At 41.0% G+C, this 23,210-nt stretch overlaps 1 protein-coding gene and 1 long non-coding RNA gene across 2 annotated transcripts in view; one reads left to right on the top strand and one right to left on the bottom strand.

Moving 5' to 3' along the window:
* The first annotated feature begins 2,124 nt into the window (after positions 1-2,124).
* Positions 2,125-23,210, top strand: part of cmah (cytidine monophospho-N-acetylneuraminic acid hydroxylase) — a 46,461-nt gene continuing 25,375 nt past the window's right edge. Inside the window, exons 1-4 of the mRNA XM_039791006.1 lie at positions 2,125-2,141; positions 17,790-17,913; positions 19,680-19,890; positions 19,982-20,073. Of these exons, the coding sequence (XP_039646940.1) occupies positions 19,685-19,890; positions 19,982-20,073 (298 nt within the window). The 5' untranslated portion in view covers positions 2,125-2,141; positions 17,790-17,913; positions 19,680-19,684. The remainder of the gene's footprint in view (positions 2,142-17,789; positions 17,914-19,679; positions 19,891-19,981; positions 20,074-23,210) is intronic.
* LOC120552982 overlaps positions 19,807-23,210 on the bottom strand; it is a 25,364-nt gene continuing 21,960 nt past the window's right edge. Inside the window, exons 3-4 of the long non-coding RNA XR_005638073.1 lie at positions 20,047-20,106; positions 19,807-19,901 (exon numbers count right to left, since the gene is read on the bottom strand). This is a non-coding gene — a long non-coding RNA (uncharacterized LOC120552982). The remainder of the gene's footprint in view (positions 19,902-20,046; positions 20,107-23,210) is intronic.

Below are 23,210 nucleotides of genomic sequence, written 5' to 3'. Positions count from 1 at the left end.
TTACCGTGTTTGCAGTGGTGGCGTAGTCTACCTGATACGCAGGTATACGCAGTATACCCACTAAGAAAGCTCCAGGATTTCCATATAACCATTTAATACAATAACATGTAACAACATACTTTCCATTATATGTTTAATATATTCTGAATTGCCATCTGCGTTTTCCTTCGCATAAAGGCTAAATAAATGTATTTCCACACCGTAAATTGGCGCATTAAAGTGTATCAGAATGAAGGAAATTAAGTCGTTAATGCTCAAAAGTTCCCTGGGGGAGGACACCCAGACGCCCCCACTTTAATATGTCCATTCTGGTCCATATATTTATATAGTACATAGTATACCAGCTAAAATACATTACACTACACCACTTAGTGTTTGTGTTTTAAGTGACAGGTGGATTCTTCTGCTGATTTTTGCACACAAAACACATGTAGTTTATAAAATACGTTTTATTATAAATTAAACTAGCCAACAAGATAACGGCCTACAAGTCCATCTGAAATGATTAGACCGTTAAACACACAACTGTTTGGATTGTTCCCAGTTTCTAAAATGGGAGGATTTTTTTCACTTTTAATACTTCAAGTACATTTCCCTGATGATACTTAAATATGTTTACTTAACATTTTCAATGCAGGACTTTTACTTGTAACAGAGTACTTTTACTTAAGCACAGGATATAAATACTTTTTCCACCACTGCCTATTCTTAATGCAGAGTGGCTACGGTCAGTATTCTATTACTGGATAGTCATAATCTGAAAAGTAATAGTTTTTAAATAAATGTAGTGAAGTACAAAGTTTCCCTCTGGAATGTGTTAAAGTAGAACAAAAAGTAGCATCAACTGGAAATAGGCATTCTTAAGTTAGGTACAAGTGCTACCTCAACATTTGAAATAGAGTACTTTGTTTCTTTCCAGCACTAAATGCTGTGTTGGTATGGAGGATATATTTATTCATATTTCAAATTGAAAGTCCAAAGAGAAAATGAAGAGAGATCAAATTAAAAATATTATTTTACTACGCTACTAGGAAAAACATGCAATAATTAAATTTAAAAAAGAAAAAGGAAACTAAAAAGCAAAGTTGAAATGTAAAATGATAATTTGAAAATGTAAAGTGCAATGTAAAAAGTCAAATTTAAAATGCAAAGCTTAAATATAAATGCTTAAACTGAAATCTTGGAAATCTTTTATTGAATGACAGAAACATCAAATATGAAACTAGATACTTAGTCTTTTGTTCGAGCCCACATATGTGTTTGTATCTTAAAATACTGTTAATAAAAGTGAGTTAACTAAGAATCTCGTCTCCTAGAGTAATTTCAGTATACTGGTTGAGGATCAACGAATACACTGAGGAGGGGCAAATTGGGACAAGTTTGAATTGGAGTCAGATTTTAGAGGCCTTAGGGCCTGAAGGTCCAGAACCGAGCCAAATCCTCAACAGCACCCAGGTGAAAAAGAAATCTATTAAAAATATACTTTAATAAAGCGTACTAAGTATATTTTCTAAATTTTGTACTTTTTTCGTCAAATCCAAGTATAGTTAAGTGTATTCAATTATGTATTAACTTCAACTTAACATCTATTTGACTACACTTCAAGTGTAAATAGTATGCTAAAATGGAACAACTTTTTTCAAACTTCAAGTGCACTAAAAACACTAATGAAAATCAAGATTCATGAGCAATTAAGCACACTTACAGTACAATTGCATTGTATCGCCATTCTAATGGAAATACACTTAAAAAGGCATTGCAGCTCAACTTAAAGTTGTGTTTAAGTACATTTTGTACATACTGTTACTATAAACTGTTAATTCAGTATGACTCTGTAATATTTCAAGTGATCTACAAATGCACTTCCTAACTATATTTAGTGCTTTTAAAGTGTCCCACTATGACAATAATCATGTATTCTTTTTTTATTATTCTTTTTTAACAGGACAGCTAGGTGAGAAAGGGGAGAGATAGGGGAAGACATGCAGGAAATCGTCACAGGTCGGATTCGAACGCTGGACCTCTGCTTCGAGGCATAAACCTCTCAGTACATGTGCGCCTGCTCTACCCACCGAGCCAACCCGGCCAGATAATCATGTATTTTAAGTGAAGTTCAATAACAACCTAAACATCATAGACAGGTACTTTCAGTGCAATGTTATTCTAGTGTTATCTAGAAATGAATTGTGTTTATATTTATAGTATATTTCATCTCTACTTTTATCCCCATATTGTTATACTTAAGCATAAATGTTGCTATTATACTACAAGTGTATTATATTACAATTCATTTCAAGTGCATTACATCAACAGATTACAAATTGCTTCCGAAAAGGATCTTTATTACTCACACAAAAGTAACACACACAAAATATCCAAGTCATTTGAATTCAATGTAATCAAAGCCTGTCTGTCATGGAATCTTGCACAAAAAATCATTGCAAATGCCATAGGACACATGTATATACACTATACCCCAAGCCATACACAACACAAAAGTCCAACATTACAAACTGAGGCAAACAAATCTGGAGCAGTAGTAACCAAGCCATTTCAACCCTATTTTACACTTCCAGCTCACTTTTACCCAGTTTGAGCATTACCTGCTGAATAAAGTTCAAAGTGTTTTTTTGCCACAGGGGTTAGTCCAGGTGCAGGGCGTAGATCAGTCCGAAACAGTCTGAAAAGGACCCAAAAGGCCTGAGGCAGGTTGGCCACTTCATCTATTGCCAGGGACCCTTCCAAGATGATCCCTACACTGGATGGGTTGAGCTGGGCATTTTCTTAACCAAGGCAGAGAATTCCCACTGGAGTTTAACTGTACGAGTCCTTGTCAGTTACATCCTAACAGTGAAAGAAATGTAGGGACAAGGGGAAAACATAAACATGCCAGTTAGACAATGGTGTTTTGTGTTAGGGTGAGGTTTGGACCCAAGAGCGAACACAGACTAGATGGTTGGGATTTGACAACAGTTCTTTAATGTAAGTTCAGCCGCACAGAAATCTTATAAGTCAACGTAGGAGGGTGGTGATCCAAATGGAGTGGAGGAATGGAGGAAGGCAAGGCAGGCTCGACAACACACAGGGCTGGTGGCGTGGCTGGAAGCGAAGATCAGGTAGACCTCCAGCGTCTGCACACAGATAGACCACAGTATTTGTGTAAAATTATATTTTATAATTATTATTATAATTATATATAACTCTGTATTACAAATTAGCGTACTTACTATAAGTACACTAAATTACCACTATAAGTTTTAGTATTTTAACATATTTTATGAAAGTACTCTGATATGGCACCAAAAATACATTTATTTTAGTGCTTTTTTTAGAGTGTATACAATTTAATGTAGTTCAAAAAAAAATATAAAGAAGTCACACTTCTAAATGAAGCTTAAGTTCTTACAGGAACACTTCATACTCCTTTTTTCATCACTCATAATGATCAGCTGTTTCATGGTATGGCACTTGTCAGTAGTAAATCAGATCCAGCTGTGTCGTTATGACTTAAACCAATCAGAGTCGGCCATTTGTCACGAGCCTATCTCAGCATGACATCCTGCTTTAAATCTGCTCTCTCTTCCGCGGTTGGCAGTTGTCGTTTCAGGTATAGAGTGCGTCCCGCCTCCTCTCCTTCTACCACCGGTGGTCTCGCCCACGGCGTCGGGTATCGTCTGCGCTTGGCTGTCGTGGTTCCTCTGCTCCTTCCTCACCACCTCCAGTGTCCGGACTCCATCGGGGGATATGTTTGGGTTTCATTAACCCTTTAGGACATTTGGTTTCGATTGAGACCAATCTCCAGAGACTCGTTACATTTACATGTTTGTCTATGTTCATAATTGCAAGGAAGTCTCTTCTTATTGAAATGAAGTGAGATCAACAATTCATTTCCAAAACTGATACTTCCCATAAGTACACTGAATTTCCACTCTAAGTATGTCACATTTAATACACTTAAAAAAAATAAACTTCTATACAATTTAAATTACATTAACAACAAAGTACACTTTCAAAAAGTACATTTAAAACGTAATTTGATTACTGCTAAATTAGTATACTTTCTTTTTGGACTCTGAAGTTGAACTTAATTACATCTATTTTGAAGTATACTTTTTGAAAGTACATATTAAATACTCTTAAAATAATGCACAACATGTAGAAGCATACTTGTTTTATACTTCATGTACTTTATTCATATTTCTAATACACAAATTTACTTACAGAAAGATGAAGAGGTCTCACTGTCAGCTGCCACAACGGAAGATAGGGAGGCGTAATGGTATCGCACCTTTAAAAATAACACTAACAGAGTGTTATTTTAGAGTCTAACTGATGGTGTACTGCATGCAACTTAGGCTACCTTCCTTATTTCTTTAACAGAGCAATGCTGGGGATTATGAGTACGACCAAGAGAGGCCATCCACTTCTACAGCCCAACTTGGCTCTGTACGATGTTCAGCATTTGCCAATGAAATGAAGAAGGCCTGGCACTGTGAAAACCTAAATGTGTGTTCCTATAGCTCCCTGTCAAACAGCTGTACAAGGTGCACTTAGTACGAATACCTACGTACATAAAGCTGCAGATAAAAAGACAACAAGCTATAACAGATCAGTTAAAGGGTGAGGTTGTTGAGTTTACTTGTTTCAAAAACATGATTTGTAAGTACAGTACTGCAGTTGCACTTGTAGGATGTAAAGAAGACATCATTACTAGCAGATCTCCCCACTGCGTGCGCTGGGGACAAAGAGACCAGCTGGCAGCGTTTTCTGCTCCGGCGCGGCAGGATCAGCCCCTTTGACAGCTACGCGACAGTTTCGCCATTATTGTGTTGCTTAAATGTTTAAAAATGGTTGATTTATGGGATGATTTGGGTGCAGTAGGAACGTTAGTTGAATAACATTTGATTTGCGCCGGGTGACAGCGGGGCTTCAAAAACCCAGACTCTGCGTATCACTACAGAATAGACTGGGCTGATGTGTAAAATAGACTCGGACTCGCCCTGCCTTCCTTGTTTTGCACAGAAAAGCAAAACTATACCGACTGTGGATAAGTAGCGACCTCACAACTCAATCCAAACTAACCCTTACAAATTTTATTTTTTTATTAATTTTGTTTTCCCAACTGCTGCTTGGCAGTTTTAATAAACCGAATAAAAGTAACTTCATCATCATTAAGTTGACTGTGCATCTCCCTATTTTGTTGTGGCCTGTGAGCCGGTCATAACAATGTCCCACCAATTTAAAAATCTAGAATCGGAAGTGATGATTCAACAATCTTAAAATGTTTTTAAGCTTTATTTTTTCTGATATTGATAAGGTCCCTGAAAAAGTGTATATATATATATATATATATATATATATATATATATATATGTGTATTTATATATATATGTGTATATATATATATATGTGTATATATATATATATATATATAGAGAGAGAGATAGATAGAGAGATAGATAGATAGATAGAGAGAGAGAGAGAGAGAGAGAGAGAGATAGATAGAGAGAGAGAGAGAGAGAGAGAGAGAGAGAGAGAGAGAGAGAGAGAGATGTTTAGTTTCCCAAGGAAACATTGAGAGGGGAGCTTGTGCGCGCGTACTGGAGAGGACGCGTTACGGACTGAAAAAGTGACATTTGACGACAAAGTAACGGCGACTCCTTACCGTTACCCCGGAAAAAACAGCATCTTTTGGGGTGAGTCCGGCGTTTTGTTCTGTTGAAATGCTATTAAAGCGGTCCACAGCCAGGTGTGAGAGGGAATGGATGAACTTTATCGCAAAGAAGCCAGCCGCTGTACATCACACAGGCTTACCGTGTTTGCAGTGGTGGCGTAGTCTACCTGATACGCAGGTATACGCAGTATACCCACTAAGAAAGCTCCAGGATTTCCATATAACCATTTAATACAATAACATGTAACAACATACTTTCCATTATATGTTTAATATATTCTGAATTGCCATCTGTGTTTTCCTTCGCATAAAGGCTAAATAAATGTATTTCCACACCGTAAAGTGGCGCATTAAAGTGTATCAGGAAGGAAGGAAATTAAGTCGTTAATGCTCCAAAAGTTCCCGGGGGGAGGAAACCCGCACGCCCCCACTTTAATATGTCCATTCTGGTCCATATATTTATATAAGTACATAGTATACCAGCTAAAATACATTACACTACACCACTTAGTGTTTGTGTTTTAGTGACAGGTGGATTCTTCTGCTGATTTTTGCACACAAAACACATGTAGTTTATAAAATACGTTTTATTATAAATTAAACTAGCCAACAAGATAACGGCCTACAAGTCCATCTGAAATGATTAGACCGTTAAACACACAACTGTTTGGATTGTTCCCAGTTTCTAAAATGGGAGGATTTTTTTCACTTTTAATACTTCAAGTACATTTCCCTGATGATACTTAAATATGTTTACTTAACATTTTCAATGCAGGACTTTTACTTGTAACAGAGTACTTTTACTTAAGCACAGGATATAAATACTTTTTCCACCACTGCCTATTCTTAATGCAGAGGGTAGGGTCAGTCGTATTCTATTACTGGATAGTCATAATCTGAAAAGTAATAGTTTTTAAATAAATGTAGTGAAGTACAAAGTTTCCCTCTGGAATGTGTTAAAGTAGAACAAAAAGTAGCATCAACTGGAAATAGGCATTCTTAAGTTAGGTACAAGTGCTACCTCAACATTTGAAATAGAGTACTTTGTTTCTTTCCAGCACTAAATGCTGTGTTGGTATGGAGGATATATTTATTCATATTTCAAATTGAAAGTCCAAAGAGAAAATGAAGAGAGATCAAATTAAAAATATTATTTTACTACGCTACTAGGAAAAACATGCAATAATTAAATTTAAAAAAGAAAAAGGAAACTAAAAAGCAAAGTTGAAATGTAAAATGATAATTTGAAAATGTAAAGTGCAATGTAAAAAGTCAAATTTAAAATGCAAAGCTTAAATATAAATGCTTAAACTGAAATCTTGGAAATCTTTTATTGAATGACAGAAACATCAAATATGAAACTCAAAATGTGAAATGGAAAAGCTTAAATAGAAATACTTAAATTAAAATCTCAAATAGAAAAAAAGAAATCATTTTATTTTAGCCTTTGCACCTAATCATTTTCAATTTGAAGTTTTATCTTTTGAATTTTACATTTGGTAATTGCCTTTTAACATTAAGGCTTTTAATTTTTTTTATAATCAATTTTTTATTATTTTTATATTTTTGAACACACAACATACAGAACAAACAAATACAATCAAACAGGAACCCAAAACCCTCACCCACCCCCCACCCTCTGCGGTCTTGAGGAAAACCCGTTTGGACTACTGCAATGCACTTTACATTGGCGTGAACCAAACTTCCCTTTCACGCCTACAGTTATTCCAAAATGCAGCTGCTCGTCTGCTAACAGGAACACGGAAACACAAACACATTACTCCAATTTTGGCCTCACTCCATTGGCTCCCTGTATATTTTAGAATACATTTCAAGATTTTATTGTTTGTTTTTAAGTCACTAAATGGGTTGGCACCTCAGTACATTTCTGAGCTCTTGCACATTTATACCCCGTCAAGGTCATTGAGGTCTGGGGATCAGCTGTGGGTGAACGTGCCCAGGACCAGACTGAAGACCAGAGGCAATCGCTCTTTTTCAGCAGTTGCTCCCAAACTGTGGAATGACTTACCACCACACATTAACGGTGCGCCCACCCTCCACACCTTTAAATCTCGTTTAAAAACACATTTTTATTCCTTGGCTTTTGATTCACCGTGAGAGCTGCTGTGGTCTTCGTTGTCGCTGTCACTGTTAGTGTTTATTTATCTTGTTGTTCTTTTTTGTTTTATATGTTTATCTCTGTGAAGCACTTTGGTAACCTTGTTGTTTGTTTAAATTGTGCTATATAAATAAAGTGGATTGGAAACAAAACAAACCAAAATACAAGAAAACAGAAATCCCACCTTGCCTAGTCGCCCCCCTCTACTTCCTGTGATGCTGAGGACATTAGGACTGATACTTGTGCTGCTGCGTTTTTCCATAGGTCTATAGTCGATGACTTGGCTTTGTTGATCCTTGCTGTAGAGAGCTCAAGCATAACAATGTCCAGAAAATACGCCAACCACTGTGTAGCAGCTCTGCTGCTGCGGACCTCTGTTTACACAGGACACCACACACTCGGGAAGGAATGTTTTACACAGCTCTTTATTTTGCCAACTTCACATTGACAGAGGCGCATTGTGTCAGACGGACCTCACAGAGTTGTTTCGCTCCCACCTGGCCCAAGGCTCTCAGTTGCGAATGTCCAAACTCCCCCTGTTCAGTCTCTCTCACCATCACAGTTCTTTTCTCTCAGTGTCAGCATCTTCACTTCTCAATCCCTCCTGCTCCGGCTCGCTGCTGAGCCACCACCTCCTCCCCGCACACTCTCTCTCCCCACACCTACACATACCCCCACCGCCAGCCGGCCTGACCTACTCCCCCCGTGAGTGGGAAAGGAACTCGACCACAACCATCCGAGACCCCGGTCTGTGGACCACCGGGTGATCCTGGCGTTTGTGTTCTTCATGCGGTGGAGCCACTGGAGGGGGGCGTGATCTGAACAGAAGGGTGAAGGAGCATCCAAGCAGGTAGTACCGCAGGGCCTCGACCCCTCCACCGTATCGCCAGACATTCCTTCTCCACCGTGCTGTACCGAGCCTCCCGCTCGGACAGCTTGCGGCTGATATAGAGGATCGGGCGGTCAACGCCCTGCACCTGCTGGGTCAGTACAGCTCCCAACCCTCTGTCCGATGAGTCCATCTGCAAAACTTGGGCTTGGGCTGTCTTATCTACCTGTGGCCGCACCTGTCCACCGTCCAAGTGGTACCCCAAATACCGTACCTCCATCCAGTGTTGTGAAAAACTGAGCGATACCTAACCGATCCAGGAGCTCATTGACCCGGGGCATGGTATAGGCATCAAACCGTGACACTTCATTCACCCTGCGATAATCTATGCAGAACCTGATTCCCCCATTCTTCTTAGTCACCATAACAATGGGGCTGCACCAGGCACAGCCCGATTCTTCTATCACCCCCATTTCCAGCATGGCCTTCAATTCTGCCTGAACCACTTTTTGTTTGTGTTCAGGCAACCGGTAGGGACATGAACGCACTGTCACACCTGGCTGTGTTTCAATATGGTGCTGTATCAGGTTGGTGCGTCCTGGTAAGGGAGAGAACACGTCTGCAAAACGCTGTTGCAATTCAGCCAGGTCATTGTGCCGATTTTGGCACCTCCGGCCCCAGTTCATCTCTGTCCTTCATCACCGTCACCAGCGACACTGCACCCGCCTCCCTCCGTGCTTTCAGGAGGTTGAGGTGGTAAACTGCATGTCTCCCCCTCCATCAGAGCGCACCACCTCATAGTCCACGTCCCCCACTCGCCGTGTGACCACGAAGTGCCCTTGCCACTTGGCGAGTAATTTAGAACTAGAAGTAGGGAGCAACACAAGCACTTTATCTCCCGGTGTGAACTGTCTAAACTGTGTCCCTCTGTCATACAGGCGCTGTTGATGCTCCTGGGCCTGGAGCAAATTCTCACGTGATAATTGCCCTAGTGTGTGAAGCTTTGCTCTCAGGTCTAGGATGTATTGAACTTCATTTTTACTGGGGCTTTGACCGTCCTCCCAGCTTTCTTTCACTAGGTCCAGCACCCCTCGTGGTCGCCTGCCAAACAGCAGCTCAGAAGGAAAGGAAAATCTTCCATGGAGTCAAATGCAGGGACTAGTGGGGTCTCCAAAAGATGGGCCCTGCTGTCCCTCGTCAGCGTCGGGAAGACCTCGTGTCACCACGGAGTACAGCACACACCCCACGTCCCTATCGGGCCGTGTACGCACCCCTGCACAATGCCCCACCAATTTATCAAAACCCTGCCAATCCGTGCCCAAAATTAAGGGGTGAGTCAGGCGGGAGCTAACCGCAGCCTGTACTCTACTACTCTACTACTACTATCCACACATCTTATCTCAACCCACGATGCCTCCACCAAATCCCCTGGACGAACCAGGTTCTGGTGAATTAAGGCAGCATACAGCCACAATCCACCATCACCTCATATGTACCCCCTTGGATCCTTCCCGGAACGCGGTACGTCCCTCCGGCATCGGGAAGGGACCCCTGATGGCCCGTAACCCGGGTCACCTGCCCAACCTCCATCAGGGGGAATTCATGGCGGAAGTGACCGGATTTCCCGCACCTCCAACACCCCTGCCCAGGCGTCATATATAAGATATTGTGCCTGATAAGGCCTTACTGCTTTTGTCTACGGTGAGGGCGCATTTCCGCGACAGAAACACAATGGAGCCCTTGGTTTTGGTGTTGTCACTAGATGAGGCTGCAACCTTATTTGTAAGATGCATGACCACATCAAACACAGTTTGGGCAAAACTCCAGCTCAAAAATACACCTCCTGTCTTAATTCACAGGTCGATTGAAACTAGTGAGTTCTTATGTTAAACATGAACAATATTATAAACACCTTCCAAAAAAGAGTGGTCTGTGAAGAACAGACCACTCTAGTTGGAGCAATAAGCAGATTATGAGCTGAACAGACCGTATCCCTTATGTTCTTTCAGTCTAGCTTAACTGTTATAAACAAACTGTAAACTGACCAGCCAGCATTTATAATGCGAGTGTCCTTTTAAAGCTCGGCTTCAAAACTTACATAAAGTATCCTTAGGATTACCAGCCAGTATTTGTCATGTATTTTCAGTCTGGTTAAGTGTCCCTTTAAAGCTTAGTTACGAAACTTACATAGCGCATCCTCCGGATTCATCATGTTCCCTATTTTAGTGTCCTCAAAAATATATATTATAGACTGAGTAGCCAGCATTCATCATTTCTTACAGTCTGATTAGATGTCCCTGAAACGGTTGGTTTCAAAACTTACACACAGCATCCTCCAGTCGAACTGGTACCGTTCGTACTGGTACTAACGGTACTGGGTACTGAGTCCTCCAGTCACGGCCCGGTCATCGAACGCAAAGTCCCACCGCTGTCCTCCGGTTCCTTGCGGCGCAGGGCGATCCGTGGATGTAGCGCGTCCTCCTCTTCTAATTCCAGAAAACACCCGGGTCTGCGGTTGCAGCAACAGTGAACTCTCTCCCTCTGTGGGTCACCCCCAAGGCAGCGCGGCAGATGAACGAGTTCGAGTCGCGTTCAGCGTGCAGCTCGTGCTGTATCCCCTCAGGCGTCCAAAGCCGCTGGGTCTTGAATGTGACGCAGTCAGATTGGTCCAGCTCACATACCATGATTTCCTGCATCTCAGGTTCTGCCCCAATTTGTTGCTGCGAGGCATTAATTTTGGCTAGCACTCCCGTCACTATGCTATATATCACTGATTTAAGCGCACGTAGCTGCTTCTCCAAGACCCGGTCAATTAACTGCTCCATGTTAGAGAACGGGCCCATACCAGCTGCTCCGTTAGCCACCACTCGATTAGCCACCGACATGCTAGCAAATTTCTCTTAGAGCGAGTAGACAGCCCAGGCGACAACAATTTGTCGCCTGGGCTGTCTACTCGCTAACTAACGATTTGTCGTGCCTGCAGGCATTTCACCGAGTCACCGTTACAACAGACAAAACGTTTTGGCGTCGAAGAAAAAGTAATAGACCTGGTTATTTAATGAAATTTGGAGCCAGGGTCGGAGCTCAGTCTATTTCCACAACTTTTTAAAAGTGCATTCATAAACAAACAGCAAATACTTTCCAACTTCATGCAGGCCTAACTGAGGCTACTTTTAAAATCATTCATCATAAAATCAGTGAGCCTATCCACAAGTCAGCAAACATACTTAACATGTGTCATGATGTGGGGGGTCTGGGGGTCCACCCCCTGAAAAGTTTGAGCGTTAAACACTTCATTTCCTGCTTTCTGGTGAATTTGTATGCACATACACAAACTACCTTTTTCTAAATCAATATGCTGGAAATGTCTTTATTTAAAAGAAACCGATAACAATCCAAATATAAAAACATAATGAAATATTTTGGGAACTTTCCGTTGGAGAACTTTTGGGAAGGGGCGAAAATACTGGTTAGCTGATTGGATGAACCATCTGTCTATCACCTATGTTGGTGATAGACGGGCCAAATCAACCAATCAGATCCACGAAGCGTATGAAAATACAACCACAAGCCCACCCCCGCTGCTGCAGGCAAAGCATAGCTCGTTAGCTCCTGCAAGCAAGCAACATGTCGGTAAAGGATATTTGCCGTTTGTGTAACGAGAATATACGAATAAAAGGCCCCATTTCAGGTTCCTGGACCATATTCCAAAAGAAGGATCCAAGAGAAAAAAGCATTAGCGAGCGGCTAACAGAATTAGGGCTACCGCTGTCTGAAAATACTGGTTAGCTGATTGGATAAACCATCTGTCTATCACCACCTAACCCACCTCAAAACCAACGCCGATTGGCCCGGTCGTTTGGCTAACGGCTCCAAATTTTCTCTATCTCAAGATGCCAGACTGATCTGCGAGTGGAAAACTGGAGCTCGCGAGATCAGGACAGTCTCACGAGGCTACAAGATTTCTGCTCATGTCCAAAACTTTGTGCACATTCAAAATATAACTCATTCCATCTGTGTTCTCTGAGATTTGGAGGAGTCGTGATATTTTGTGAAAGCTAAAGTTATAATAGGCTATTACAAGAGTAAAGTCACTAGATTTCAGAAAATAATAATCTACACCTGCACCATAGCCTGCTGTGCATTACATGATTGCTCCGCTGATATGGTAGATCTAAGACCTTCTGACAGACTGAATGAGACAATGTTTAAGGAAGTGGCTGTAATTGACAAGTGTCACTTCAAAATGAAAAGCCTTAATGTTAAATAGAAATAGAAATGGTGAATCTTAAAATGTCAAAAGGCAATTACCAAATGTAAAATTCAAAAGATAAAACTTCAAATTGAAAACTGAAAATTATTAAGTGCAAAGCCTAAAATAAAATAATTTCTTTTTTCTTTTTGAGATTTTAATTTAAGTATTTCTATTTAAGCTTTTCCATTTCACATTTTGAGTTTCATATTTGTTTCTGTCATTCAATAAAAGATTTCCAAGATTTCAGTTTATATTTGCACTTTACATTTTCAAATTATCATTTTCACTTTGCTTGTTCTTTTTTAAATTTAATTATGGCATGATTTTTTCTAGTAGCGTAGTAAAATTATATTTTTAATTTGATCTCGCTTCGTTTTCTCTTTGGACTTTCAATTTGAATTATGAATAAATATATCCTCCATATATTGGCGGTACAGAACCTGTAAGGGGAGCATGTAGCGCCTATGTGTAGATGATGTGGCTCTTTCATATCTGAATTTATTTGTTCTGAATTCACCTTATTGAAATTAAAACATGAATCTTCTTGAGTTGCAATTTGAAAAGCTGATTTTGAATGTTTTTTTCTATGGTCTTCAAATTCAGATCCAAATATTTTTAGACTTCTAATATAAAGTTTTAGAAGTCCAAAAAAAATACATACAGGTTGCTAACATTTGATTGGACAAATTCAGATCTAAAAAGTTTAATTTAAGTTGTGTCTTCCCGTCGACCATGCAACTTTTAGATTTTCTAGGTCAAAACTTTTTCTTGTCACTTTTTCCGATGTTTGTTGATTTTTTTCTGCGCCTTTTGACGTTTTTGTGGGGGTTTTTCTCCATGTTTCTGAAGCTTTTTCCGAAATGTTTTGCTCCCAATGCATTTAACCCTCGTGATGTCTTCTCAGTTTTTCTGGGTCAAAATTTTTGCGTCTTTTTTGACATTTTTTTTATGATTTTTGAAAACACCCAAATTCAAAGAAAGTGAATTGAATTGAAGTGTTACTTGTGAAGAGTAATGGTTGTATGGAACCATCCACGTTATCTCTTTTAAATTTGGTTGAAAGAAAACCCAAATTTGTGATATAGAAACTTTTTGAAAATTAGTCAAATTTGACCCCAGGACAACAGGAGGGTTAAAAAAAATGTAGTTAAACTAGTAGGAGCCGACTCGCTGAATGAAAGTATTGTTTACTGCTATTCAAAACTGACTGTGGCTGATAACTGTTGAGATAGGGACAGATACACAGCAGCTCCTATCATCCCTATTTGGTTTCAGTTTACACAAAGAACATGTTTCGAAGAGAATGACGGACACATTTCTGTTAATGAACTGAAGACAAGATAACTGATAATTAACTGAAGTCTCTTGGCTGGGAGACTAAACTTCTTCGGAGCACCTGGATAACACAATCCTTTATTGACCCTTGGAGGGGAAAGACCGTTGTAACAGTAAGTGTATATAGATATAGATAAAGGGGCGGTTTTATGGTGAGGCGACATGCAATTAGCTCAAAGCTCAAGAGTTCAAAAGTCTAAGAGGGTGGTGAAAACTGCCCAACGCATCACCCGTTCCTCACTCCCCTCCATCAAGGTCATCCAGGGCAAGCGATGCTTGCGTAAGGCGTGAAGCATCATCAAAGACTGTTCTCACCCCAACCACAGACTGTTCACTCCACTCCCCTCCGGGAGGTGTTTCAGGTCTCTCCGCACCCGTACCAGCAGGTTCAGAGGAAGCTTCTTTCCTGCGGCTGTCACCCTACTGAACTCTTGCTCTGCATCCCGGTGACAATTAACCTACTAAGCCCCCGCTGCCCATAGCTGTACATATCTGTCTATAGGGGCGGCTGTGGCTAAGTGGTAGAGAGGTCGCCTGCCAATCGGAAGGTTGGTGGTTCGATCCCTGGCCCTGCAGTTCCATGCCGAAGTGAGCCCCGAATTGCCCCTGATGCTGCGCCATCGGAGTGTAAATGTGTGTGAATGTTTATCTGATGAGCCGGTGGCACCTTGTACGGCAGCGTGTATAAATGTGGGTGAATGGTGAATGGTTCCTGTACTATGTTAAAGCGCTTTGAGTAGTTGTTAAGACTAGAAAAGCGCTATATAAAAACAGTCCATTTATATGGTTCATTCAGAATATCCATATTTATTCTGCTCTTATAACACTGCAATATATTTCTTGTCCTGCCTATGCACCACCTATGCTATACTTTGTATATCACATTGCACTTTTCTGCTTTTTTTGCACTTCTGGTTAGACGTACACTGCATTTCGTTGTCTTTGTACTTGTACTCTGCACAATGACAATAAAGTTGAATCTAAATCTAATGGCGTGTGGGATTGAGCCTGGTGGAGCAGGACCAGACGCTGCGGTACCGTCTGCAAGGACAGCACGGGCACAACAGTTTGTGGCTGGGGTGGTTTGGGTCTCTGATAATCCTGTTGGCCTTCTTCCTGCACTGCTGGGTGTACAGGCCCCCCATGGCTGGCTCCGTCCTGGTGACATGCTGAACAGTTCTCACCACCCTTTGTACAGCTTTACGGTTGAAGGCAGTGCAACTGCCAATCAGGATATTCTCGATAGTGCACCAGTAGAAGTTGCAAAGGATCCTGGGGTGCATCTCATGTCGCTTAAATTGCCTCTACTTGCCTCCCTTCCTTGTGTCTTAGTCCCTCCCCCAGAGGAGGCACGGGAGAAACGCGAGCAAATCATGGGAGGAGAGAGGAAGAGAGGAAATGTGTTTTAGAGGGATGAGACGTCCTTTCTTCTGAAGAGTTACGTGAATTTGATAGCTGTATGGACCGAGTTATAGAGTTTAGATTCTCTGCCCGAGCCCGAGCCGAGCCCGGACCGACTTCAGGCCGGGCCGGGCCGTTATTTTCCGCCACTATCCTCGGGCCGGGCCGGACCCTTGATCAAGCATTTGTGTTTTTTTTAATCATTACTTTAGCCTAATTGGGTGGGGAGAAAGCTATGCCATAATCAGAACTATTATCTATTTAGGACAAAGTAACAAATGTGTCCAAAACGTTACACAAGTTGGACTACAGTTACAAAATGCAACATGTGTCATGCGTGGAGTCTCCTCCTCTCGCACGCATCACACCGGGGCTGCGGGCTGTATTGTGGAGCTTAAGTGCAACATAGAGCTTGAGGATGTAAAGAAAAAAAGAAAAACGGGAGAATTACCTTTGAGCAAGTTTGGAGGAAAGTCGGAGGTATGGAGCCATTTTAAACAAGTCGTGGGAAGTGACAACATATGTGTCGGCTTTGTTGAGTGCATTAAGTGCGGCCGCTGTTCGCCTATGACAGCAAATAAAACTAGGGACTTGGATGATGAACAGACACATGAAGCAGGCTCGCCAAGGCAGAAAAGATGATCAGTCAGCCTTCAATGTCCTCTTTTGTTAGTTCTCCAAGCATAGGCTACCCCTGAGGGCGAGGCAAGCCCTCACAGAGAAATACGTTGAGTTTTTTACGTTTCTTCATTCAGATCCATTTGCGATTTGTTCCATTCTGAATAAACAAACAGCGCAGTTTACATGCTTTGCTCCTGTTGCATTATTCATTAAGATAATTTTAAACAGATTTTTGCAGTTCAAACAACTCTGAATTGTAGTTGAGAACGTCAGTTATAACGGCCCACGGATTAAAAAAGTGCCGGGTTGAAATCGGGCTCGGGCTCATAATTACAGTTAATGTGTCGGGCCGGGCCGGGCTCGGACACAACGTGCATGGGCTGGGTCGGGCTTGATTTTTTGGGCCCGAACGAAGCTCTACCGAGTTAGCAACGCCTTTCAGCTGCACGGTCTCCGGAAAGGCTGCTCTCGTGTATCCTCGGCTATAGCTCTTCGACGCTCGCTCCTCAGGGCAGAAATAAGAGCTTTGAGACGCATTCACAGAGGAGGGACAGAACAACTTCCGGTTCAGCCGAGGACCGAGGAGCTATCAAATAAGTGTTATGAGATTCAGCCCTGGAGTCCATGTTGAACCTCCTCGCCCTCCGTAGGAAGAAGAGACGCTGTCTTGCAGTCTTTGTGGTCGTTAGGGATGCACTGATATGAAAATGCTTGGCCAAACTGATAACCAATATTTGCTGATGTTGATATGAACTGTATCAAAGAAGTTTCTATGAGAATCCTATTTTGTACATACTCAAAAAATGTATTATGCCAAAAACTTCAACTTTAAGTATTTAAGCGTTTCTATCACGTTCAGTCACTGTGAATTAATATATAAATATATAAAAAAAACTTCCAGTCATTTGATTAAATTAAAATAATGCAAACTTCTACATAAACTTTATGTTCATGCCAATATCTTGTGTAATAAAACCGAAAGCAACACAAACTTTATTAGCATTTAAAATGGTAATTCCATGTCCTTGTTGCCATTTACTGTCACTGCTAAACCAAAAAACATTCACGTTCACATAATGAAAGTTGCACTAAAAGATGCCAGAAAAAAAATTAAAATCACATGAAAAAGTGAGTAGGGCTTCATTCAAGTGATTTACCAGGTCATGAAAAATGTCAGTTTCCAACAAATCCAAAATGTGGCTAGCTCACCTTTCCAACAATTTACTTGTGAGCTCACTTAAGTATTTTAATGTGAAGTGCTTAGACCTTAGGGGACAAGCACTTGTGGAACAATTGTAAATGTGAGTCACCGTCACTGCTGACCAACTTCAGCTTATTCCTTCCTCTTAGCTTCCGGATATTCGCACTATTACAGATGTAGCTCTTTTTAGATCCAAACTCAAAACCTATTTGTTTAGAATGACTTTTAATACGTAGTAGTGGTGTGACAAGTTCCCTCTCCTCCTCCTGTTTCTATGTATTCTTTCCGGTTTTTACGGTTTTCTATGTTTCATTCTTTTTATTTTAAAAATAAGTATTTTTTATTCCCATCCAGGTTCATCAACACTCTCTGGAAGAACTCACATGTGATGGTTGGTTAGCAGATCCACCCTTTCGATCACCACTCCAACATCCTCTGATTTCTCTCACAGCTTCCCCCCACCGTCGACGTTCTAATGGTAATAAAACAAATTGACCATTTTTTGAAGTTGTTTCGTTTGTTGATTTTTTTCAACATTTTTCATCCAAGTTTTTGTCACTTTTGTCATTTTTTTGATTGTTTTCTAAAACAGCTTTAAGTTAAATGTGACTTAACGTAGTTAAATGTGAAGTAACGTAGTTAAATGTGATATAAATTAGTTAACTGTGATGTAACGTAGCTAAATGTGATGTAACGTAGTGTGTTTGTTATCATGTAATATTCCAGGCACGCCCCCGCCGATAGGGGGGGACAAACGGGTCTGTTGTCCCGGGCCCACAGTAGGGGGGGGCCCAGAACTGGGGGCCCAGAACTGGGCCCTCATTAAATTATGGAATAATTGAAAAACATTTTTTTAAATAGGCCTATTTGTGGAAAAAAATATGTAATATTTGAGTTACATAAAAGCTTTTTATTTGTTTTCTTCCTAATTGTCCTTGAAATAGTGGTCAAGAACCCCCCCACCCCCAACACAAAAATGGTTTGGCCACTTATCAAAAGTTGATGTTGTTTTCAGTAGATTTGAAGTTCAGTACGCTCAAAATGTCCGGTCAGCACAAGTCCGAAGCTCAGAAAAGGAAAGAAAGAGAAGAAGAAAATAGAGGCCTTAGAGATTTTCTAAACAAATATTTTTTAAAAAGGTGGTGACGGTGAAGCTGGAACTGTCAACGTAGAGCAAGGTAAGAAACAGCGCAGCCAACGTTACGAGCCATGTAACGTAAGCTAACAGGCCAGCTCTCATGTTAACGTCCATTAGCTTGTATAAAAGCCTGAGACAACACGTTCTCTTTTACAGAAAGAGTTGAGTTTGGTAGCTCCGTCAGAGAGGATGAGACAGAGAGGAGAGAGATCCAGCTGCTGTCAGGTGACAGAGAGAGTGATGCGGGAGGGGCCCGCTGCCTCGCAACGGAGGGACAGAGTCAGGCTACCGGTGAGAGAGAAAGAGAGAGAGAGAGAGAGAGAGAGAGAGAGAGAGCGCCCTCTCGGAGAGTCTGAGCAGGATGGATCAGACTGATCACATTAATTTCAGTGAGAGATGTGAGGAGAGGAGAGGAGAGGAGAGGAAGATCAGATTAGAGGAAGATCAGAGGAGAGGAAGAGCATAGGAGAGGAAGAGCATAGGAGAGGAGCAGGAGAGGAAGAGGACCAGGAGAGGAAGAGCAGAGGAGAGGTACAGGAGATGAACAGGAGAGGAGAGGAACAGGAGAGGAAGAGCAGGGGAGAGGAAGAGCAAGGAAAAAGGAGAGATATGGGCGCGGGGGGCCCATCTAAGCTTATCTCGTCCCGGGCCCAGGCAAGACTGTCAGCTGGCCTGATTCCAGGTATCCCTCCTGCTGCTGACACTAGAACTGATCTTTCTCCTGTCATTCAGGTAAAATACATTCACCTAAAGAATTATTAGGAACTCCATAACAATACCGTGTTTGACCCCCTTTCACCTTCAGAACTGCCTTAATCCTTCATGGCATTGATTCAACAAGCTTTTGGACACAGGTACTACACCATGGGATTAATGTTACGCTCATTTTAGCTATGAACAACATTCCGTTTAGAGGACATAAGGAAAAAAATAGGGGAAATGCAGAGCAGGATATCCAGGGCTTGGTTTACACCTATCACCATTTCTAGCTACTGGGGACCATAGGCAGGCTGGGGGAATGCATATTAATGTTAAAAAACCTCAAAGTGAAATTTTCATGCCATGGGACCTTTAAACTGAAGTATTTGGTGTATTCTAATATTTAGGTAAAATGACCTCTCAAAGAGCAATGGTGTTGCTTTCACTGGATGCTGAAGCAGTCGGCTCACTCAAAGACGGAGTCAATTTCAAGAAAAACCCAGAAGACGGAAAATGTTACATCATACACAAGACCAGCCATGGCCTTAAAGCATGCAAGAACCAGTGCAAACACCAGGGAGGCTTGTTCATCAAGGACATTGAAGACCTGAATGGCAGGTGAGTTCTGTCTGGCAGAAGAACACAGCAGAGATAATTATGCGTTAGAAGCACCTTTCATTATAACTGACAGGCTGCTCTGCTCCCACAGGACTGTTAAATGCACAAAACACAACTGGAAGTTAAATGTGTCAACGATGAAATATGTGAATCCACCTGACAGCTTCTTGCAGGACGAGCTGGGTGAGTTCCATTTGTGTTGAACATCCTTTGAGTCTGTAACAAATAAATATTTTAATGTGTGTTACTAATTTCATTACTGCTGACAACACAGACTTTGGATTTTGAGGTAGTGGCAAAGAGGTTATAACAACAGGCGACACATGGTTTTTGGGCAACCGCCACAAGATGGACTGAATGCTCCCCTGTGCCACAGTCAATATAGTCTATTCGACCAATAGTCCTCGACCTTCCACTTCCGGGATTTCCCCATTGCTAGGGGTGGGAATCACCAGAGGACACACGATACGATATCATCACGATACTTATGTCACGATACAATATTATTGCGATTTTAAACACATTACAATATTCTGCGATATATTGCAATTTATTACCTTTTTTCCAACTTCAAATTTTTCCCAATTTCAAATTATGTCCCAAAAGGAAACTTCAACATAGATACATTTCTCTTCTCGTATGTTCAGCTCTTAAATTTTATTGCTGCAAAATGGGATTGTCAAGAAGACAAACTGGCCAACACATATATAATAATAGATCAATACTTGGCGTCTGTGTATTGATACGGTATTGCCATGGAAAATATTGAGATACTATGCTGTATTGATTTTTTCCCCCACCCCTACCTGTTCCCGCCGGAAATTCCGCCATACGTCCTTATTTTTGGCCGGATTTCTTTCACCTTCTGCTTCCTTTGTGGACTATGGTTAACTGCTCCTCAGATCTCTGCAGGGTAAATCCAGACAGCTAGCTAGACTATCTGTCCAATCTGAGTTTTCTGTTGCACGACTAAAACTACTTTTGAACATACACATGTACCACCAAAACAAGTTCCTTCCAGAGTTTATTTTGCAGTCGCACCGGTAGTGTTTATTTCGTCAGACGAGACTAAATATGTTCGTCAACGACCTTTTTTTCCATGACTAAGACGAGACTGCGCCAATGTCCAAAAACGCTGACTAAGACTAAATTAACATGCATTATTGTTGACGAAAAAAGACGAGACTAAAATGTTTTGCATAAAATAAAAACTAAGATAAAATCTCTCTTCATTTTCGTCTACAATCGCCTCTACTTTTTCATCATGAGATACAATATTCAGCTGTTACCGAAACCCGGTGCTACGGCACCGACAGGTGCCTTAATGACCGTTACCTACCGGACCGAATAGCAACGCAGATTTTGGTGCCACTTAAATGCCTGCGCTTCTCTCTGATGCTCCTAAACGGACGTTAGAGTCAACCGAAACATCGCTGCATGGGACGCTAGTTAACACTACACTTGGCAGCAGGTAACGTTAGCCTACCGTTAGCTAGCAGTTTAATGCTGACAGCTAAACAGTGTAAAAGTTTGTCTCTATTTCACTGTGTAGGATTCCAACACGAGCGCATTACAACAGTCTGCAGCTGCCGTTGTCTGAAAAACAACACATATGTTGCGTTCACTTGAAATACCCCCCGCCAGTTTCGTGCTGCATTTATTTTATTGTAAAATATCCTTTTCCCCCTGCAGTGGTTGTTTTTGTCGTTTAGCAGGAATTTACCGGTGAAATAATGAAGAGGCTCAATATTTATATAACTTTATATAATTTATTTATTTTATAACTATTTGACTGAAATGGTTATCAGAAATAATTTATTTAAAAAAAATGACTAAAACTTGACTAAAATGGCGAGACTTTTAGTCGACTAAAACTTGACTAAGATACCTTGAGTTCTCTTTTGACTAAAACTAGACTAAAATGAGGAGACTTTTAGTCGACTAAAACTTGACTAACAAAATTTTTTGGCACAAGACTAAGACTAAGACTAAATTAAAAATAGGTGACAAAATTTACACTACGCACCGGGGCACCGTGCAGCGCTAGAACCGCCCTTGACGATTGTGATTGGTTTAAAGAAATGCCAATAAACCAGAGCACATTTCTCTCCCATTCCTCTGGACTAGCGAGACCCTCCTCTGCAGCGCTGTGGAGGAAGGTCTGGCAAAGCGAGACTACGGTCAACATAATGCATCCATGGTCAAAATGCATCATCAGTCCACTAAAAGTGCTGTTTTTGCCTCTGACAGGCTCAGATTGTTATTAGGTGTCTGACAACATTATGGAAAGGATCCCTACAGAGATAGACCTTTTTGTTAAAGAGTAAAATCTTTGTTTAGATTCAGATAACTATTAGTCACCAAAGGGGCAATTCAGTTTTACAGCCAACCCATCCATTAAGGGTTAAACCAACTTAAAAAGTGCATTAGCACGCAATCTATATAATGTACTGTTATGAAATAAATTAAAAGTGACGGAACAGAGTAGCGGAGTGCAAGAACCAGTTTTGTTATAGTTATGCGATTTCATTTAACTTGTATGTTGTTCATTTAACAGTCTTATAGCAGAGGGAATGAATGAGTTGGCATAGCGGTTAGTTTTCCGTATTGGCACATAGTACCGCCGACCTGACTGCATGATGATAAACCCATTACTGAGTACATGATTTGATGGCACAGTATTCTGTCTGCTTTCTGGACAACTCGGGTTTTCCGGAGAGAACAGAGATCTTTTAACTGGGTACTAGTGATTTTTGAGCATACCTTAACAATGTCGTTTAAGCTCTTTTTGTCTTTTACAGTTAGTCCATTAAACCAACATATGAAAGAAAATGTTAATAGGCTCTCAATGAAGGCTTGATAAAATGTTCAGACAATTCTTTTCCAGACCCCAAAAGAGTTAAGCTTCCTCCGTAGGTATATTCTTTGGTTTGCTCGCTTAATAATGCTATCAGTGTTCTCACTGAATTTCAGTTGTGAGTCAAACACTGTGCCTATGTACTTATATGTTTAGACTATTTGAACATTTTCATTGTGTATTACACCCAGTTTTGGTTCGTCACTGTGCCTTCTAAAGTCTATGATTAATTCTCTAGTTTTAGACACATTTAAATCAAAGAAGCTATCATCACACCATCTGACAAATTCCACGTTACTGTTATGGTCCGATTGGTTGCCCTGGAGAAGGGACAACAGGGCTGAGTCATCTGAGAACTTCACCAAGTAACCAGAAATAGCTCTGAGATCAATGGTGCTAAACCCACCAGACTCCATTTAAATAACCAATACTTTTAGCATGTACAGAGCCAACATATTGTCAG

Source organism: Perca fluviatilis, chromosome 23, assembly GCF_010015445.1.
Source record: "Perca fluviatilis chromosome 23, GENO_Pfluv_1.0, whole genome shotgun sequence".
NCBI classification, from domain to species: domain Eukaryota; kingdom Metazoa; phylum Chordata; class Actinopteri; order Perciformes; family Percidae; genus Perca; species Perca fluviatilis.
This window is presented reverse-complemented; position numbering and strand designations above follow the sequence as displayed.